Source organism: Saccostrea echinata, unplaced genomic scaffold (assembly GCF_033153115.1).
Source record: "Saccostrea echinata isolate AGI-Se365-2 ecotype Australia unplaced genomic scaffold, CSIRO_AGI_Sech_v1 ptg000056l, whole genome shotgun sequence".
NCBI lineage: Eukaryota > Metazoa > Mollusca > Bivalvia > Ostreida > Ostreidae > Saccostrea > Saccostrea echinata.
Genome location: NW_026889805.1, coordinates 12325386 through 12345762, shown reverse-complemented (window position 1 = coordinate 12345762; position 20377 = coordinate 12325386). Strand labels below are relative to the sequence as shown.

At 33.9% G+C, this 20377-nt stretch overlaps 1 protein-coding gene and 1 long non-coding RNA gene across 2 annotated transcripts; one reads left to right on the top strand and one right to left on the bottom strand.

Moving 5' to 3' along the window:
* The first annotated feature begins 256 nt into the window (after positions 1–256).
* Positions 257–2320, top strand: LOC133173439 (uncharacterized). Its single transcript, XM_061308428.1, has 2 exons — positions 257–372; positions 1848–2320. Exons 1-2 carry the CDS (start codon positions 276–278, stop codon positions 2222–2224), a joined length of 474 nt encoding a protein of 157 aa, XP_061164412.1. The 5' UTR covers positions 257–275; the 3' UTR covers positions 2225–2320.
* An 8884-nt stretch (positions 2321–11204) lies between these two features.
* On the bottom strand, positions 11205–13407 carry LOC133173664 (uncharacterized). The gene is made up of 2 exons (XR_009719058.1): positions 13107–13407; positions 11205–11761 (listed from the first exon to the last, which is right to left on the bottom strand). It is a non-coding gene; the product is annotated as an uncharacterized LOC133173664 (long non-coding RNA).
* Positions 13408–20377: the final 6970 nt, after the last annotated feature.

The following is a 20377-nucleotide window of genomic DNA, read 5'->3' as shown; positions in this document are numbered from 1 at the left end:
TTTCAAAATTTTTTAAGTTCATTTATTTCAAAAGCATCAATATCATAGACATACCCATCATAAAAGGAAATTCTCCTGTACTGCAAACCGAAAAAATACATTGATGACCAATATAAGCTAGATATACAAACATATAATTAGGTGTTACTCAGGTTGTGATTGTGACAGATGAATTGGAGCCCTAATTAGTTGATGGAAGTTGTCGGGCGACAAAAGAGAGGCCTAATAATAGAGGTTTACCTGAGTGACACATATCACGCCAAATCATTATCGACATGCGGCCGTACTTCTTTCTCTCCTTCATCTCGATTGTCCAGTTCGGTATTTCACAAAGATTTATTCAAGGAGGAAATTTTAGGAGTCGAAAATCAGGTAAGATCTTCCTTGATTCTTCAAAATACTATTCTATTAACATTTTAATATTTCTGACATTTTATTTACTGAGTCATGCAGATATAACATATTTTTTGCAGTTAATGACAATTATTACTTAGTACACAATAGCAAATTGGTAATTCCGAATACATGTACGCAGACATTTTTATGTGAACGGAAATGATTTATCATTAGCCTTTATAAACAATAAATGATAAGCTATTGGTGCTCTAAATCAAAAGATGTACAGTATGTTAATAAATGATACTTTACAGAGTGTATCTTACATAAAGATTACTATAAAAAAGAGTTTATTGTCTGATGGAGGTAATATTTGGAAAGAAAAATATCTTTCTGTAATTCGTCTTACATCAATAATCTTTTTTTAATCGGTAACTTAGCTTTAATTCAATAATTATTCTTTAGAATAATTAGCACTGCAAGTCAATGTCCTAAACTGTGAGTTACAATGACACTTTCATAATTTATGATAACCAGAGTGAATTTGTCTGACACAAATTGCTACAAATAGCTTAGTTTGTTAGAGTCAAGAGACATCTAGTTAGAAACATAGACATGAAATATGAAAATAACGAACAGTGATAAACAAAACCAAAACTATAAACAAAGCAAACAAAATACATATCATTTAAGTACATATGCTGGTAAAATTGCAAACGTGTACACTATATTACACAGGATATAATAGTTTCAGTAATTTATATATTACTTAAAGACAACGTTCTCGCCAGAACTATCTAAGTACATAATATTTCCTAAATTACATAATACAAACAGAACATTAGATGCATGGATTGATTAAAAATTTTTGTACTCATTTTTGTTGTAAATCAAGAGGAATTAAAGATTTTCTATTTAAAATCCTTCTTTTTTTTTTTTTTTTTTTTTTTTTTTTTTTTTTTTTTTTTTTTTTTTGTTATTCCAATTATAAATCAATATCTATCATTTTCATAACTCCCTGGGACATTATTGAGAAATTATGAACAAAAATTAAACTTGATGAGACTAAACTTATTCATTTCAATACTTATATAAATATAAATATGGTATCTATATTGATGATTTTTTTTTAAAGTTTGTGTTTGTACAAGTAGCCCTAAGTCTTTTGTGAATATCTTAGCAATTGGTTATCATGCAAGTCACGATAGTATTTTTTATGATATAATTGATAGAAATACGATCCACAGGCATATTTATGAGTTCGTTAATGAGGCGTTAGACATATTACATTAAAAATGTTGCCTAAATGATCTACAATATCAATTTTTACAACAGCTGTAAGGAAAAAAACCTTATAGATCATTAGTCAATGAAAAAAATTTTACGTGTTCTTTCTGCAGAAAAAAAAACTACATAGAAGTCAATTAAGATGCATTAAGATAAAGTTTCTGTTGTTAAGTGAGACTTCAGTCGAATTAATGTATTACATACTAGGAGTATCTTTTATCTAGCAGGCCACTCTGGACGGTTTGGAAGTCGATCAATCAGCCAGCCGTGGCGAGAATCAGACTGGAAAACTCAGTATGATCACTTACGTAGGCACAGAAACCGGCGATATCCGCCGTGGGGGCCCTATAGACCAAGACCAGGAATATTCCCCCCAGAGGATATCACCAGAACCGTGACTCCTCCCGAAGAGGGTCCAGGAAACCCTGGGGTAGTCCAACCTAACCCACCTACAGATCTTATTGCATCCCAACCCTCTCTTCGTACACAGTTTGGGGACATTTATTGTGCTATATGCTGCCGAGTACCCTGGTACCACTATAACAATTGTGTTAGACGGTTTTGTGTAAGCCGTGGCCCAAACTGTCGGTCGTTTGGGTAGCAATTTAATATATATTGTGTCAGTTATGATTTTTGTAAAGTAATGAAAATTTGTATTTAAAATAAACGTATAAGTAAAAATCTATATCTTACGGTTGCTTTTGCATTTCAAAATATACAATTATTTACCATATATTTACATGAAGGTAAAGCTAAAATGGAAAATAAGGATTTCTATCTGAACACACAACATAAATACATGCTTCAACTATTCATATGAATGAAGATGAATTCGTTGACTACATCTATCAGTGTCATGTTGATCATAGCCTCTTTTGATAAAAAAGAAAAAAGAATAACACCTCATGGATATGATAATAATTCAGTTTCTACATTATGTTTTGTTTTTATTAACAAAAATATATATCGAACATATATAATCTAATAAGGTACATACATATATACAAGAAACATTTTTTTTATGAAAAATGTCTGTGGAATGATGTCAGAAAACATTGCAGTGTTTCATCCAACAGCCAATAGTTGTCAGAATTTGGCACATTGCGGCTTCATACAAAAACGTACTACACAGAGACTTTTTCTGAGCGTCAGTCCTTTACAGCAGGCACTGCAGAGTATGTCCAGCAACCGTGGGGTCAGTGGGACACCTAGAATACAAGGAACATCTCCACTATATCAAACACTACAGACAATATCTAGTAACTGTGGAATCAGTTAGGCATCTGTAATAAAAGGAACCTCTCCACTATATCAAACACTACACACAATGTCCAATAATTGTAGGATCAGTTACACACCTGAAATAAAAGGAACATCTCCACCATATCAAACACTACAGACATTATCTAGTAACTGTGGGGTCAGTTACACACCTGTAATGAAAAGGAACATCTCCACTAAGGATAAATACTACACACAATGTCCAGTAATCGTGGGGTCAGTTACACACCTGTAATAAAGGAACATTTCCACTATATCAAACACTACAGACAATATTTAGTAACCATGGGGTCAATTAGACATCTGTAATGAAAGGAACCTCTCCACTATATCAAACACTACACACAATGTCCAGTAATTATGGGGTCAGTTACACACCTGTAATAAAGGAACATCTCCACTTACGGCAAAGGTAGTTTAACTGCTATTTTAGTAGAGGAAATAAGTCTTTCCATTTTTTTTCAGGATTTTTGCGATTGGAAAGTAAAATATTACAATAATTTAAAATACATGTGTCAATTTTTGTAGCTGGACACATCCGTTTTAATGATGGTATGCAAGAACTGTTACAAACCTTATAATTTATGAAACTTTCTTGGTAACTCAAGCTGAAAATTTCATTCTAATATATCATAAACACGATCAATAATTCAACAGTGTAAACCCTCACACTTGACATTCATATAGGCATCCATTTCGACGAGACTAGTTAATATTCACAAACAATTTCCCTGAAATCCCTGATAAACTCGTCTCTTTTTTTCTAGTATATCAACTCTCTAACATATGTCTTTCTAAAATAAAATTGAAAAAGAGTTACACGTACGGTTATGTCGATGTAAGGTGGCTTCCTCTCCGGCAAATGTGTGTGAAAGAATCATCATATAACAAACAAACATAGCTGCTCTTTTGAAAACCATATCAAATATCTCTCCAGGATTCCCACGCCACAGGGATATAAGCTCTTCATTCTGGGTGGGTCCGCCATTCACTGGAAATCCACGTTCCCGTTTTACTATACATCACGGTTTTAGATGTTTCTCAATCCCTTGTAATCATCCAATTTCAAACCATTCGAGAGAGATTTACATAATGTTGTACATTTTTACGTCAGTATGATCCAGTCTCATTACTTGAGTGCCATTTCAAAATGTTCCTCTCATTTCAAATCAGATAACCTACATTCAAATGCTTTGAAAATGGCTAAATTAATTAAAGTCTGTTTGAAAAAACAAATATTTGTCTACCTGATAATTACAACAGAATTACTTCTTAACTGGTCAAATTCAAATTATAATTCTTTTGATAGGAATGAAAACTATTGATAATTTGCCCAGTTCCACGGCTTCAAATTAGTTTATAACTACGAAAATTATTCACCAAATAAATTAGATTTTTTTTGTTATATGGTTTGTTATTGCTAAGCTAGATGTAATTACTCTAGAAATTTGGATTAAAATAATTTTCAGAAATGTAACAAAAATAAATATGACGAAAGACCTTTTCTCCGCAGATTCCTTAATCATTAAAGGGAAAGATTCAAGAGCTATTAGCACAACCACCTGAAAATAGACATCCACCACCGAGCACTATCTACAACACAAAATGTTTTCTTGACAACAATTAAATCTATCATAGCAAAACAACTAACATTGGCTATGTTTAAAATCAGCATTTAATAAAATCTATGGGCGTTATTATGACCTAATTAGGAAATGTTACCTATTATTAGGTCACATTTCATACCAATTATTTGGCCTTTGTTTTTATACTCAGTTGACTACGGAATATTCCATCCACCTAATCAATATAGAGAGCTCACGGCGGATGTGAAAAGGATGCTTACTCCTCCTAGGCCCTGATCCCACCACTGGAATTTCCAGGAATCTGTTTTTATGCCCTGTTTACAGATTTGTATTGTTGTAGGTTTTATTGAAATCGATCACTGTTCGTTATATCAACACTTTTTTTTCACTTTGATACCTTTAATGGTTGGTTGGTTGGTTGATTCGCTTTGCGTCCCCTCGAGAATTTTTTACTCTTGTTGGGAAACCTCACTTGCCCATCGACGGCTGAAAAGTTAGATCTGTGTGGTCATTGAGCAGTTCTTTTTCGAGCCAGTATCTACTGAGACACAGGGTGTTCTATTCCGAAGGACATCCGTTTGTTTAAATCTCAAAAAATATCTAAAACCCATGGTTCAATTTCCCTCATTTTAACACATGAAATGTATGGAGATAACGAACAGTATTCAAGCTCAAAAGTCCATTAAACAATACAAAATAGGAGGAGAGCAAACACGGACCTGTAAACATCAGAGGTTGGATCAGGTGTCATGGAGAAGTTAGCATCCCCTGCCGACCGGTCACACCGGCCCTGTGCTCCTTGTCATGATCGAGAAATAACGGAAAATTCGTCGACATTTAAATCTTTGTTCTATGTCAATCATTCTCTTGATTTTGATGTTAAAGAGCTAGATTCACTTTTCCATAAAATGACCCTGTCCATATGCTATTTAACTGACCAAATCACCAAGGGTCCAAGTGATATTTAATGTATTTTCAACTAAAACTGAGCGGTTTTGATCTTTCAGAAATTCACAGGGCCAAAAAAGCCCTAGGTGATCCCTGTTCTTTAATGATACATTTTCTTCTGCGAGATCATGAAGCATATTTGCGTGAGAATTTGCAATTACCGAGCGATATGTGTTCTATTTTTTATCAGTGTACTCAAATGTATTCACATCACTTAGTTTACTGAAATATAATAATAAAAATTATAAATTGCAACACACATAATCTATGAATGGTAATTTTTTTTTTTTAAAAAAAATGCACATTTAATTTCAATGTTGAATGTCTGATTCCACCATCTTCTTACAGGGGTCTGATAGCCTATATCTCTGACTAGATGAACAAAAATTGTGCGGCTGAATTTCTTTTCTATTACAGTCATTACGTTTATAATGTTTTGCTGTTAGGTTGCCATTAACGTCTTTTTCTTTAAAAAAAATATCTAGATATGAAACAGATGTGTCAGACTCTGTATTCTTACCGTTCATTTTACGCAAATAAAAGATCCTTCAATAGTGTTAATCTTAAGTAAAATCAAGTTGTTAGAAACGTAGTTAGTCGAGTTAAAAAGAAAACACTAGTGATAACCACATTTTCTGCACATATTTCATGAGCCATGTCAATAGTGATTACAAGCGACAATTTCTCCTTACCCAATACCACCAAAATAAAAATCAGCCCCATGATTTATGCTTAAATTCATATCTTAATAACTTAAAATTGAATTTCGTAAACCTTCATACACGCTATCCATTAAAGAAAGTTCTAGTTGTTTCATGTAGCTCTAGAATAACATTAAGATTTAATGAATATTCTCATATGAAAAATTCAACGGTTCATGCTGTATATTCTAACTGGACAAAATAGGATTTATTGGAGTATATCATAACCTGCTTTATAATTGATTCAAATATATTCATAAAAAAGAATGCATGACTGTTCCTCAACCCTATATATATATTTGTATGTACCATTTCTCCATTTGATGACCTTAGTTAAATATGTACACATCAGAGAGAAGTAAAAATATACTTAACAAATCCGTATTAAAGAAAGGCATCAACAATGATATAATGTATAGTTACTTATTGTCCACGTGTACCCTTCATGGTCTACATAACATGAAATTCATAGCAAACTTTATTTCATTTATCAGATCTGACGCTCTTTCAACAAAATGATGAGTATAAGTATACATGTATGTTAAATCTTCAATAACGGTACCTGTTCCCGAGTGTCATGTTGTCACCTATTAAATAATTTTGGTATTGACTCAACAGGTGAAGTTTAGATTTGTTTTGAACATTTAAAAAATATTTTAAATCGGAATGAATTATGGAGATAACGAGCAATAATCAAACTCAAAAGTCCATGGAACCATAAAAATTTAGAGCAAACACGAGCCTCTAAAAATATCAGAGGTGGGATCAGGTGTCATGGAGTAGTAAGCATCCCCTGTCGGAAGATCACACCCGCCGTGTGCTCCTTTTATTATCGGACAATCGGAAAAATCGTAAACAATTCACTGAAAATAATGGCCTACCAATTTCTATGAAAAAATCAGACAACATTCGATTTAAGGATAGATGGTATCTGCTGACAAGGTCATTGTATCGACCATAGAATTTGCGAAATGTTGATTTTAAACGAGACTGTTGATATCATTGTATAATCAACCTATTTATGGACAGGATCTATATAGACAGAGCCTGCTGTCCAATCCTATTATGATTTTGCATAATAAGACATTGTTTAAAAATAAAATTAACCTATTTGCTTGTCTCGATTTAGAAACTGTTGCATGCTCTTGCGTATCGAATCAACTGGGAGACATAAACTCCATATGCAGGTGACATTGATCTATTGCTACGTAACTAAGAAAGTTTGAAGATAGAAAAATTGAAGTTATCACGTTATCATACAGTTTTGTTGTTAGGTTACCATTAACGTGTTTTTCCAGTAAAATATCCAAATATGAAACAGATGTGTCAGACTCCCTATCTTTTATTTCTAGTTCAAAGGGATATATCGAATCAAAGTAGAGATGAAAATGAATATTGTTAATTGACTAAAACGTCGTCGATATATCTAAATGTTGAATTGAAGGCCAAAGCAAAAGATTTCTTCTTTTCATGTAGAACTTTTTGAATAAATTCTACTTCAAATGAATAAAAAAATATAGGTCTGCTAATAACGGGGTGCAATTAGTTCCCATGAAAATTCCGATACATGGGTTGGAAGACTTGATCTCCAAAAGCTGCATAGACATTGTCAACCAGAAGCTCGAGCATCTTTTTAAAATCAACTTCGGAGTACTTGTGTTACAATTACATGTAGAACGTCTTAACATAATTTTGCAAATGATCAAAGATAAGGTAGGTAAATTTACGAGGTCGATTTTCATTGAAAAATGGTATCTATGTGACAAGACTTTTATTTGGGTACCATCATATTTGACCTTTTGACCTTGACCTTAGAGTTTAACCCGCTTTTGCAAAATTTTATGAGACTTTAAACTTGCATGGCCATAACTTTTGAACACTTGATGCTAGGGCTTTGAAACTTCGCATATGTATTCCTTGTGACAAGACCTTCCGTTGGATACCAACAACTTGACCTTTTGAACTTAACCTTGGAGTTTGACATACTTTAATTTTAAATTTTAATTTTAACCTTGGCCATTACTTTTGAAATATTGGTGCTAGGGGTTTCAAAGAATGGGTGGACTTAACTGGCCTGAAAAAATGCCGTAAATTTAAGTTTCATAAAATGTTTATTTCTTTCCATCATATAAATCCCCGATATCTTAACCGTGTATTCATGGTACAGATGTGAATTTAAAACGCTCTTTTCGAGGTAAACTAAATAAATATCGAAGGCATGGTGTCTGAAGATTTCTTGAATATCAATAGGTAATCAGAGTCACGTGTTTTTCATCGTCTGAATACATAGTCAGCGCATGTTTGTCGGCTGTTCTTAAGAAATCTGTAGTTGTATATTGAACAAAATAATGTCATATTAAAAGGATAAGAGCCGACAAACGTGCGCTCACACTTAATTTAACAAAAAGAAATGTTCAAAACAAACTTCTCGTTTCCATTGTTATGACTGGGTTAACCTTGATTTGACTTCGATTGACCTGTTAAATATTACAATTCATCACGTGATGTCCACCTGCGAGTGTACTCGTGAAAACAGCTACATTGTATTCTTCAAACTGACCTCGATCTAAATCACGTCGTGGAGCGTGTTTGGTTGCCGTTCTCAGAATTTAGCAAATTATATGTTGTTTTAATTTTGCGTGTCCGCACATTTTTTTTTAATTTCATATTGACATCGCTGTAATATGTCATACACATATTCGAATTTCTAGAGAGGGAGAGGGAGAGAGAGAGATGTCAACAATGATGCCGATCGATAGCCCCGCCTCCTATTAATATTGATTACGTGACCTTAAGACCACTCCGGGTACATGCCAAATTCTGGAAACGACACTAATGTGTCGTTGCTTCAATTTTGATTCATGGCAACAGGGCACTGCTTTTGTACAAATGTTCTACCTAATATAACCATGTATATGTAACTCTATCTATTGCTTGTAATATATATTGGATTCACTTCATTTACACTGTTATAGCTTGGTAGAGTAGTGGCAAAAAGATCCAAAATAGGGCGTTAAGTCCACCCATTCTTTCACAGGAAAGACCTTTCTTTGGGTACCAACTTTTTTGGACCTCTTGACCTCGAGTTTGACTTGCATTTGAGAAACTTCGCCATAAGCTGCCATACGGAGTTATCAGTGTTTGTAACAATCACTATTATACTTGTACATATTATTTGTATTTCCCGCGTTTTGTCCCTATGCCCCATCTACCCATAAGCCCTTGCAAAATAGCTTGGCCGACCAGAACAATTGAGGCCTGGTCATTCCCGGCAGAGAAGCGTAGCTGCAGACACGTTTCTAATTGTACATGCAAATAGCTGCCATACAATCAGTATCTTGGCTTTGGCACGGAGACAGGTCCGTGGTAAGTATTTACTTATAATATTATTAATATTCGTTATGTATATAGTTTTTTTTAAGTAAATTTATTACTGAATACGTATTCGTTCTTATTTCTGAACTTGGCCAGCTCTCACAATTTTACCTGTTGTTCAGTCAGGTGTGACGGTTAGCGAGAGTGTTCGAATGGCTTTTGTATTATATCGATAGAGTTTAAAGGTGCTATTGTACGCAATTTTCTTGTATTCAGATTTGTTACATTATGTGAAATATTTTGTCCATTTAAATTTTGGTTTAAATGTCTGGGCGGAAGTGAATGACCGGAAGTCGAAAGTAAGGTGCGCCATGTTGGCAATAATTTGTTTTGACTTATGTTAACTGGTAACCATTATAATTTATACCTATTGATTGATTTATTTATTTATGAGAATGAATTGCCAAACATAGTAGTGTTGCCAAACATTAATTAGTGAAACATATGACTTAAAAATATTCGTCATTGTAGCGTCAAGAACACTGGTATGACATGTGCTAGATACATGCACTAAGCTGAGGGGATCGTCGAGACACAGCGAAAGGTTCCAGGACTAAGACCCGGAAGGATGCTGTGTTTGGATCAAGACTCAGTGATGGTGGACAGATACAGATAAGTCAATCCACGTAACATTGTATTAGCTCGTTATACGAACACTGACGAAATGGCAAACCTAATGATTTCATTCCTGCATCGAGGATGAGGATGATGATGTTGACGAAGATGATGTTGATGATTATGACAAGGATAATCATTGATCTGTGAACATGTTTGGCAATGATACTTTGAGTGAAATCTATACCCGGGGTTAATTGGTTAATTGTCTGATTATTGGTTACCAATTGCTATTTTTTCTTTTTTTTGGTTTAATAGTGTGGAAGAGTGTGAGGATCAGAGTGTGGTTGTCTGTTTGAAATCTTCTTTATTATTATTATTATTCTTTTTTTTTTATTAATAAATTTATTAAAACTTAGTTGAATTTGTGTGATTTTTGGAGATAGCCAGCTTGACCACGTGACAGTGTTTCACAAACACATTTGTTTTTAAACAAAACTTACATGACTTAAAACATTTTTTTAAATACGTGTATGTCTAAAATTTCCAATGAAGTGCTTTAATCGATAAAATGCAGGGAAAAGTTTTTTTATGGGTGAATGTCAGATAGATTGGAAAATTTCCATTGTATGTAATCGTTATTATATTTTAACGACGATTTATTGATTGTACGGTAAGCATGTGCGTACATGTGCTTTTGTGAACTTATAATACAATGTACCTCCCCAACACATCACACACATTTTATACACATTTTATACAGCATTTAATTAAAGAAAACTGCGAAATCCGATGTTAACATTGTTATCAATGTACGTTTTTTTCTTTTTCTTTTTTTTTCTACTTGTTTTGCTTCATGGTTTGGTATCAAAACAAATAGAAGGAAGAAAAAAATATTTGTTCATTGGTTGAAATATAATGAAAATATAAGTAAACTTTTCTTTTTCGAAGATAATAAATAATGTGCTAATTTGTAGCATCAACTGACAGAAAAACAAAATTGATTTATGATGTAGAATACTGCGCTCCACAAAGATGAATTATTCTGCCGAAGAACAAAATCACTAAATACAGAACTTGTACAAATAGTCCAGGACAATTCACCTATATACATAAATATTCCATAAAAAAGATATATCAGAATACATATTTATGTAAAATATCCAATCAGTTCTTTGCAGTATAAAACATACACATCCAATAAACAAAACTACAGTCTTGTATCCCATCTACATTTCATGTTCAATTAACATAATTATGATGTACATATCCTAATGAATAAATATCAAATGCACATTTGTCCCGCAAATTTATAAATAATCATAAAACAATAAAGTACTCATTGTATCCTTTCTTTCTTCAGATTTACACTCTAACCAATCTAATTTCCTGAAAGTTGCCACTGTTCCATAATCTAAATCATACTGCAGATGGCATGTTCCACGTGGCTGTATATTCATTTAAACTCCTGCACGGTTTAGATACAGTGCACTCTACTTATACAGAATTTCAGAACACATTTGTCCTTTTCCCGTTTTCTTTGTAATGTACAACAGGATCTACAGAGCACGTCTCCCAGGACAGCCGTGATACCCCCCTTGGAATAATTGGGCACACTCTTAGACACTACATCGATGCCCTTAGTCTGAGGAATAGACAATACACGGTTGAACTTCTTTGAAATTGGATCATCTATAAATTAAGGGGAAAAAATAATAAAAATATAAGAACTTTTATCTAGATATGACTTTTTAAATCTGTTTCTTACACACAGTGCTGGTAAATTTTCCCTCTCGCTGTAATATGGTAGTTTACTAATTATTGATTTACGAAGGGTGATCAAAAAGTTCGCGAAGTATCTCTATATTTACAGAACCACCATTCAGATCAGAATGAAATTTGATACACATGTAGTCATACATATGTTCTATAAATAGCAGATGTTACGTAATGTTTTGTTCCATTTTTGTGACGTCACAATGTGAAAATGACGTTAATAGGTAGGTTACTTGTGACAAAAAATGATTGACTCAGTCGTACTCGAGCAACGAACGGCTGTAAAGTTTAATGTGTATCTTGGAAATTCCTTTGCAATAGCACATAATAATTTGTACAAAGTTTATGAAGTCAAAAGTCTTGCCAGGAATTCAATCATTCATTGGATTGATTGCTTTAGTGAAAGAAGGGAGATGGTTAAAAATGTTGTTTGTTCTGTTGCCCACTGAAAGCAAGCTGGGAAAGAGGTGTGTCCTTAGCTGAGCAATTTGTTATGAAAGACTGCCAAGTTACAGTTAGAAAAATAGTTGAATATCTTAACAATAATATAGTTATTAAATCCCTAAAATATCGTTTACTTAAGACTTTAAACATATCAGATATGATAAAAAGAAGGCACCCGTACTTTATCCACATTGGATAAACGACGTTTCCAAGACAGAGGACTCGGATTGTGATGATCACCATGCTCATTCTGGGAAAAGATATACTTATCCACCCGTCCTATTGCCGAGATTTGGCCATTTTGAAAAATTGACTGTTCTTGTTATAAAAAATAACTTGCATGGTAAGAAATATAAGACTCGGAAAAGTCTTTTACCTTCTGAGAACGGAAGGCTTCCAAGCATGTCACGTGACCGCATGTATGACGTGATTCGCGTATGGGCAGAACAATGGCAGATGTGCGTTTAAATCGGAGAGGACTACTTTAAAAAAAAAATGAACACTGAAACCTAATTTCATTTCATTTATGGAAGTAATTCAATCAGTTCGCGAACTTTTTGATCACTCCTCGTATGATAATTTTAAAGAATTATATGAATTTCATATAATTCATCTAAAAGTAAACAACTATTTTAACAAGGGAAGTTACGTAGTGACATGGAATAATGATTCACAATGTATGAGGCGGACTTGCACTTCATGTTCAATAGCACTAGGACGAAGTTACAATAAGACAAGTTACACTAACACATTCAATTAAATTTGAAAAAAAAAAACAAAAAAACAAAAAAAACAAAACAAAAACAAAAACACTTACTATGTAACTTAACCCCAAAGTTCCCAGTAATTAGAAGTAAAGCCCAAATAGGAATCTGGTAAATCTGCTGCATGATTTTTTTTAAACGAGGGAAGACATGAATGAATTTTGATAGAGTGAATAATTTTATATATTCCATGTTCAATAAATCCCAGTCATCTGTCTGTGTAACACGTTGTTTGTGCGTTAATGAACAACAAACCCCACAAATAGTTTTGGCTCGTTTTAATATGATAAATCTGTAATCAATGGTTGGCACATTTTACTTTATGCAAACTTGCAAGCAGTGCAAATCCACCTCTGATGTCTTCATGTCTTTAAGAGAAACCTACGTGATTTTTGTTAATCTTGGTGAAAGTTCCTCCTATAATGGTATTGAGACCTGTCAGATACACGTGCTATCATCCATCAATTACAATACGTGGTTATACAACGATTGAAAAACCAATAATTTCCTTAAAATAAAAAAAATACGAATGACTACATTGTTTGGCATGAAGTAAAGCCCTTGCACAATTTCTATTAATATGTACACAGCAATATGAAATGCAATTTATATTACGCAATCATTTAATAATCAGATCTTGACATCTCCACCTAGAGAGAAAGTCCTATCATAAAAATGATGTAAATGTACGTAATTGATAAAAAAAAAATACTTACCGAAACATCCTCAGCAAACTGTAAAATTTTTGTCACATGAGAATTCCATTTCTGGTTGTGCCAAAAATGGTGCACGTGATAGCTTCAGAAACTCTTGATAATCGCTGAAGGGCCATATGCCTCTTATTCCTTTATAGATATATTTGAAAATTTTGATCCACAATTGCTAGCCTCTACCAGCGTCCATAATTCTCAAGATAATCGAATACATACTTGAGAGTATGATTTAGTGTGGCCCTGTTACTCTTGATTCGTTTTTATATCTCTTTGTATATTGCCATTTATTTTGAAACCCTAATGTAGCATTATCCAACCCTCGGGTCAATGATTTGAACAAATCTGAAACCCGAAAATGCTTCAATATTTAATTGTCCTTTTGTTCTTGTGAAGAAGATGAAAGATTAAAGTTCCATCTATCCATCATCTTTTCTGTAATAGGAACATTCTTGTTTTCTATTCAAACTAAGCTACGCTACCTGAATATGATTGCATATAAATTTTTAAAGTCCAGTTTACAACACCTCTAAAAAAAAAAGGGAGGGGCATACTTGGACTTGTAAACCTTTTTATCAGACCCACTTCTACGTTTAAAGGTATTAAGTCTTATATCAAGCGTTTATGATACGTATATTTTCTACATTCTCTTCAGCTTAACATTAATGTCGTTTCTCTAAGCTATCTCGATAGTCACTCAGAACATTTCTTTGTTACTAGGTAGACATAATTTTTGTTAATAGCAGAACCAGTTAGAAAGTCTCAAGAGTAATATGTAAGGTGAAACAGCTTAGTTTTAGACCTACTGAAAATTTATTGCATGGGTCAATCACTCATCACAATCATTTGATGTATAAATTATGATGGCCATGGTGCAAAGGATTCCCATAATAAAAGGGTGCGATATTTGATTGGATAGAAAAATTCGTTTATATTGCATTACATCTGTTTCCTACACTAGATAAAAACTGGCTCAGTGACCCTTGTAAGAAAAGGTATTCTGCAGAACTGAAACATCCACAAGTTTGACCCCCCCCCCCCCCCTCTGATTTGTTGACAGTGTCAGTTGTTGTTCCCAGCAGAACAGGTAATCTGCGAGGTACAGCTCAAAAGTTGTACCTTAGTCTGACCAATTGAAGAGATGCAAGTTACTATGCAAATAAATTCTTTATACTTTTTTCCTGAAATAAGGAGGCGAATAGCCGGATAAGAGTATGCATATAAATACCTTTTTTTCGGAAATGAGAATAAGGAGGCGCTTAGCCAGGTCAGAGTCTGCTAAAAGGTGTGTGATGCGTCTAGTTTGTTGGGTTAGTGTCTTTGTGCTTGTCAACTCTCGCTTTCAACCCTCATCGCTGACTCGCAGTAATGCGAAAAGGGAAGCCAAATGTAAGTCTTCCTTTGCTAACACATAACCTCTCCACAACAAATTCTATGCAATGCCTCCTTGTGGAAGCAGACGAATACTGGGCACCATACGGCCGCAGGCTTATTTGGCAAAGACGCATGGGAAGATGAGGCTAGTAGTAGTTAGGAGAGACATTACGATGGCAAATTGTTAAATGGACTCTCCTTTTTATCGGGGTAATGAGCAATCTACATTCATAGTTATTCTCTAATCTACATTATATGTATAATTATACATGTATGAAATTGAGCAAAGAATGCACTGGTGAGCTGCGAGAGTGATGTAGCCCATATGCCGTTTGTTAGTATTTCAAATAATAAATTCATTTCCTGTCTAAAACTAAATATTTTAATGGTTTAAATTCTGTTTCAGAAAGATTTTTTGGTACGTTTTCTGTAAAAAATAAATTATTTTTTTTTAAATTAGTTTATAATTGGGAATTGGTGAATTTGCTGTCAAAACAGCAAATACTGATTGATTGATTTTACGCTGTTTAACATTCATTCGAGAATTTTTCACTCAGAAAGAGACGTCACTGTATTCCGGTGAAAGGCTTTAAATTTAATAGTTTACTAGGCACTTAGGGCCATTGAGCAGTGAGGGTTCTCTATCGTGCCTACGCCTATCGTGACACGGGACGTCGGTTTTTAAGGTCTCATCTTAAAGACACGTGACTTTCACTTCGAACGCCGGGCGCTTGGCAAACGAACAGTCACTTCCTATTCCTATGTTTACGAACCGGTCACAGTAGCCTGGTGGTTGGGCGTTTGCTCTGTGATCGAGAGGCCCGGGTTCGCCGAGCCGCATCAAACCTTAGACATAAACATAGGTAGTTACTGTTCCTTTGCCAAGCGCGCCCGGCATTCGAAGTGAAAGTCACAGGTCTTGCGGATGAGACCTTTTAAAACCGACGTCCCGTGTTACGGCAGGCGTTGGCACGATAAAGAACCCTCGCTGCTCAATGGCCCTGAGTGCCGAGTATAGGTCAAAATTTGAAGCCCTTCACCGGTGTATGTGTAAAACTACATACAATCAATCAAATCTATGTTTACGTCTTAGGTTTGACGCGGCGATGCAAATGAGAATCGAACCCGGACCTCCTCCTACCACTAGTCTATCGTGACTGGTTTCAAGAGAGATTGAAAACAGGTAAGAATCTCAAAAAAAATTGAAATCAATTATTTTTAATTTTTAGAATACTTAACTTGATAAACATTTGTCATAAATATATTCTTGCTGCACATATCAAGATGTATTGAGTATCCTGTTCGGTAAGAGCCTTTGGGTCATTCCTTGTCCCCTCATTTAATGATTATTTAAATTTCTTTTAAACAATCGAGATTCCCACCCCTAAAACATATATATATTCTTGCTGCACATGTCAAGATGCCTGAAGTATTCCGTTGGGTAAGTGCTCAGGGTCCCAACCCCCATCATTTTATAATTGTTCAAATATCTTTAAAATGATGGAGATCCCCACCCCTAAACAATATAATTATTCTTGCTGCACATGAGAATGCATTGAGCACCAGGCTTTTATCAGTCGTTTTTCGACTCCCCCTCCCCCCCCCCCCCTCAAAATCGGTCTTTGATATGAAAATGAAACTTTTCCCATGGTAAAAATGTAAATTCCAAAACCTTATTACACATCAGTACACCATTTATCACCATCCAAAAGATGATGTGGCTACTGAGTAAAATGTAAGAGGAGTTCTGGGAACCAGGTTTTCGTAATAAAAAAAAATCGTTTTTCGACCCCATTTGGGCCCAGGGTTGGAAATGTTAATTCCGAAACCTTATTGCACTTCTACAGAACACCACCAATCATTTTCCTAAAGACGATCTGGCTATTGTGTAGAATGTAAGAGGGGTTCTGGGAACCACAATTGTGTGAAAAAAAGTCGTTTTCCTGGAATGTGAAATATATGGAGATAACGAACAGTATTTAAGCTCAAAAGTCCATTAAACAATACAAAATAGGAGCAGAGCAAACACGGACCTCCAAAACATCAGAGGTGGGATCTGGTGCCATGGAGGAGTGAGCAACCCCTGCCGACCGGTCACACCCGCCGTGTGCTCCTTGTTATGATAACGGAAATAACGGAAAAATCCGTGGACAATTCAGTGTATAAATAAAGGCCTAACAATTAGTATAAAAAACGTCAGTCAGAATTTGACTCAATGATAAATTGTATTTCCTGACAAGGTCATTGTATGGACCATAGAACTATGAAATTATAACTTTAAACGAGACTGCTGATATTCTTTTTGCATAAACTTGTTTGTCAAAAATTTACCTCGTTTTAGAAATTGTACATACGTAGAGCATGCTCTTGCGTATCGAATCAACTGAAAGATATAAACCCCGTATGCAGGTGGTGAAGGTATATTGCTGCATAAGTAAGGGAAGTTGACGATTGAAAAGTTAAAGTCATCACGTTTACCATAAAGCTTGGTTGTTAGATTACCATTAACGTCTTATTCAAGTAAAATATATAAATATGAAACAGATTATCAGATTCTGTGGTATCTTTTATCTCAAGCTCACCGGGATATATCGTATCGACATAAGAATGGAAATAACCATTGTTAATTGATCTCTAAATGTCGAGTTGAAGGCCATAGCAAGTGTTTTCTTCTTTTCTTTATAAGATTTTGGACAAATTCTGCTTCATATGAATACAAAAAAAGGTCTGCTAATAACGGGGCGCAATTGGTACCCATGGAAATCCAATAGATTGTTGGAAGACCTGGTCTCCAAAAGCCACATTGATATTGTCAATCAGAAACTCAAGCATCTTTTTAATGTGAACTTCAGAGTACTTGTGTGTACAATCAGAATGTTTTTTAACAAAATAATTTTGCAGATGACCAATGACAAGGTAAGTAAATTTACGAGTTCCATTTTTATTGAAAAAGCAGCTGTCAGTGATATAAAAAAGACTGGACTTTAATTTATCGTGAGGAATGGCTGTGTATAAAGTTGAAAAGTCGTAAGTTTTTAAGTTGTTGATTTTGGTAATTTTTTGTGATTTCAAATTTTCCAAAAGTTCCTTGGAATTTTTAACTATCCACATCTGATTTACACCACTTCTCGAATATATTGTTGCACAGCTCTCTTGAAGTTTCTCCTTCACTACTGTTAATATACTTCAATATTGTTAATATAATATATGTGTTAATAAATCTGACAAGAACTCTGAAAAAATGTCAATCAAATATTGTAAATAATGAAGTGTTAATAAATTGACAAGATATGGCCTGAAAACATTTTCAAAACTGCATGAGTTACTAGCCGTGGGTTTTTGGTTTCATTATAATCTTTGACAGTCTTAATTCTGTCAAGATTTTTCGAAGTTTGACCTGAATATGTTAATTGATCCATATTAGAAATGGTTGTAATTGTTTTTAAATGTAATTTTCTAGTCAAGGCCCTCTTTAAAATTACATGACGTATCCATAGGCGCCTCCATCAAGTTCTGTAAATGACAAAATAGTAAGTTTACAAAGGTCTCCCAATAATTTTTTTTTTTTTTTTTGGTTTCGTAGTATAGACAGGGGACCGGGGACACTTTTTTTCCAAATATAACCTTTTACTGTTGAAAATGTTCATTGAAAGGCCGGTCGAACACTTTTTGTTGTAATATAGTCAAATGGTGCCATGGTAATGCATTAATAAAATTTGTGGAAGAAGTTGGAATCTAAAACACAGATCCTCCCCACCCCAACCCCCAACTTTAGAGAATAGGATTTTTGAGCTTGCAAAATTCCTTTTATTCCTCCTTTCAAAGACTTTTAGCAAAAGAATATTTTTTTAGTTGATACAAATTAAATTTTTTATCTGAAATACAAAAGAAATTAATCATTCAATTTTCTTGTTACAAGATTTACATTAAGAAATTTAAACTATATTCATGATAGCGAGCTGCTTCCAAGTTTCTCAATGCACCACAAATAATTTAAACATTTAGAAGTTTAGGGCACACTTTGCTTGTCAAAGCACTTTTAAAAGCTACGAAAATTGATTAGCCGATGCATGAATAGAAAATTCCGAACAAATTTTAAGTTGTTTCGGTTGTCATCAGTATATGCAACATATTGTTTATAAAGTAATGATCACCAATCAGCAATAATTTTGCAAGTTTAAAAAATGATAAGGGCAGATACATGCTTTAAGTATAGGAATATGAAAATCAGTACCTGTGTTGTATTTACTTTCATAGTCTTTCAAACTCCGGAAAACCCACCTGATTTTGACTTATTTTGGTAACTTCTGTATTCGTACATTCATATTTTGGTATTAGACCCGCCATGCATACGCACATGCTGCACATCCATCAATAAAGTATGTATTCGGTTGATGTTTCTTGCAGTAATACAACAAAAACCCACTCTCTCCAAAGTACATGTTCATGATTATAAGTATTGTTATTGGATTCATACTAAACATTTTTTAATCAACATTGTAAATCATATTTCAAAAAAATAATAAGAACCAGAATTAATTTACCCCTTTATTGTATCTGTTAAAGATTAGATTCAACAGTATATTCACTTTCTGCAATCTCTTCTTAATAATTTATGCTCTCATATAGGTCATGATATAGCTGATATTATTAAACTTTTAAAAATTATTTTAAAAAACAGAATTAATTATTCTAAAGCAGTTGTTTTACTATTGTTTTAGAAGATTGCACATATTGATATTTTTTCCGTGTAACACATACATGTATGTTAAAAAAAATCGAAAAGAATGCCGTAGATGAAGTAAAAAAATACAGTAGCCTTTGAGCAAATTTTTTCCTGGGTTTTGGAAAGAGTTTGCAGAATCTCTCAGTCATGTAATTAAATCAAATCCTAAGTCATTTTAGTAGTAAACCTAAAGGGATAATGAAGAACATTTACAAATAACTGCATGGTCTGATTCAGATACTGAATAGTCATGTGTAAATTAATATCGTCTATAAACTAAATGTCGCATTTCATGACAACGTTAAATGAATATATACGTACAATATGAGTTGTGTATGTTATATTTCAATCATTAGACATGACATCAGTGAAGTTTCATTTTTTAACTTTTCTTTTGGAGATTTATCTTGTTCTGATCTTTATTTTGCCTGCATGGATGTAAATACAACACATGCATTTGTATTATGTAGTGCTTCTTTGGAAATATACAGTAAACGTATCTGCATAGATATTT

Excerpts from the sequence above, each read along its gene's own strand:
- LOC133173439 (XM_061308428.1), top strand. The coding sequence starts at position 276 with ATGCGGCCGTACTTCTTTCTCTCCTTCATCTCGATTGTCCAGTTCGGT. Across the intron at positions 373-1,847 it reads TTTTAGGAGTCGAAAATCAG|CAGGCCACTCTGGACGGTTT; the intron begins GTAAGATCTTCC and ends TCTTTTATCTAG.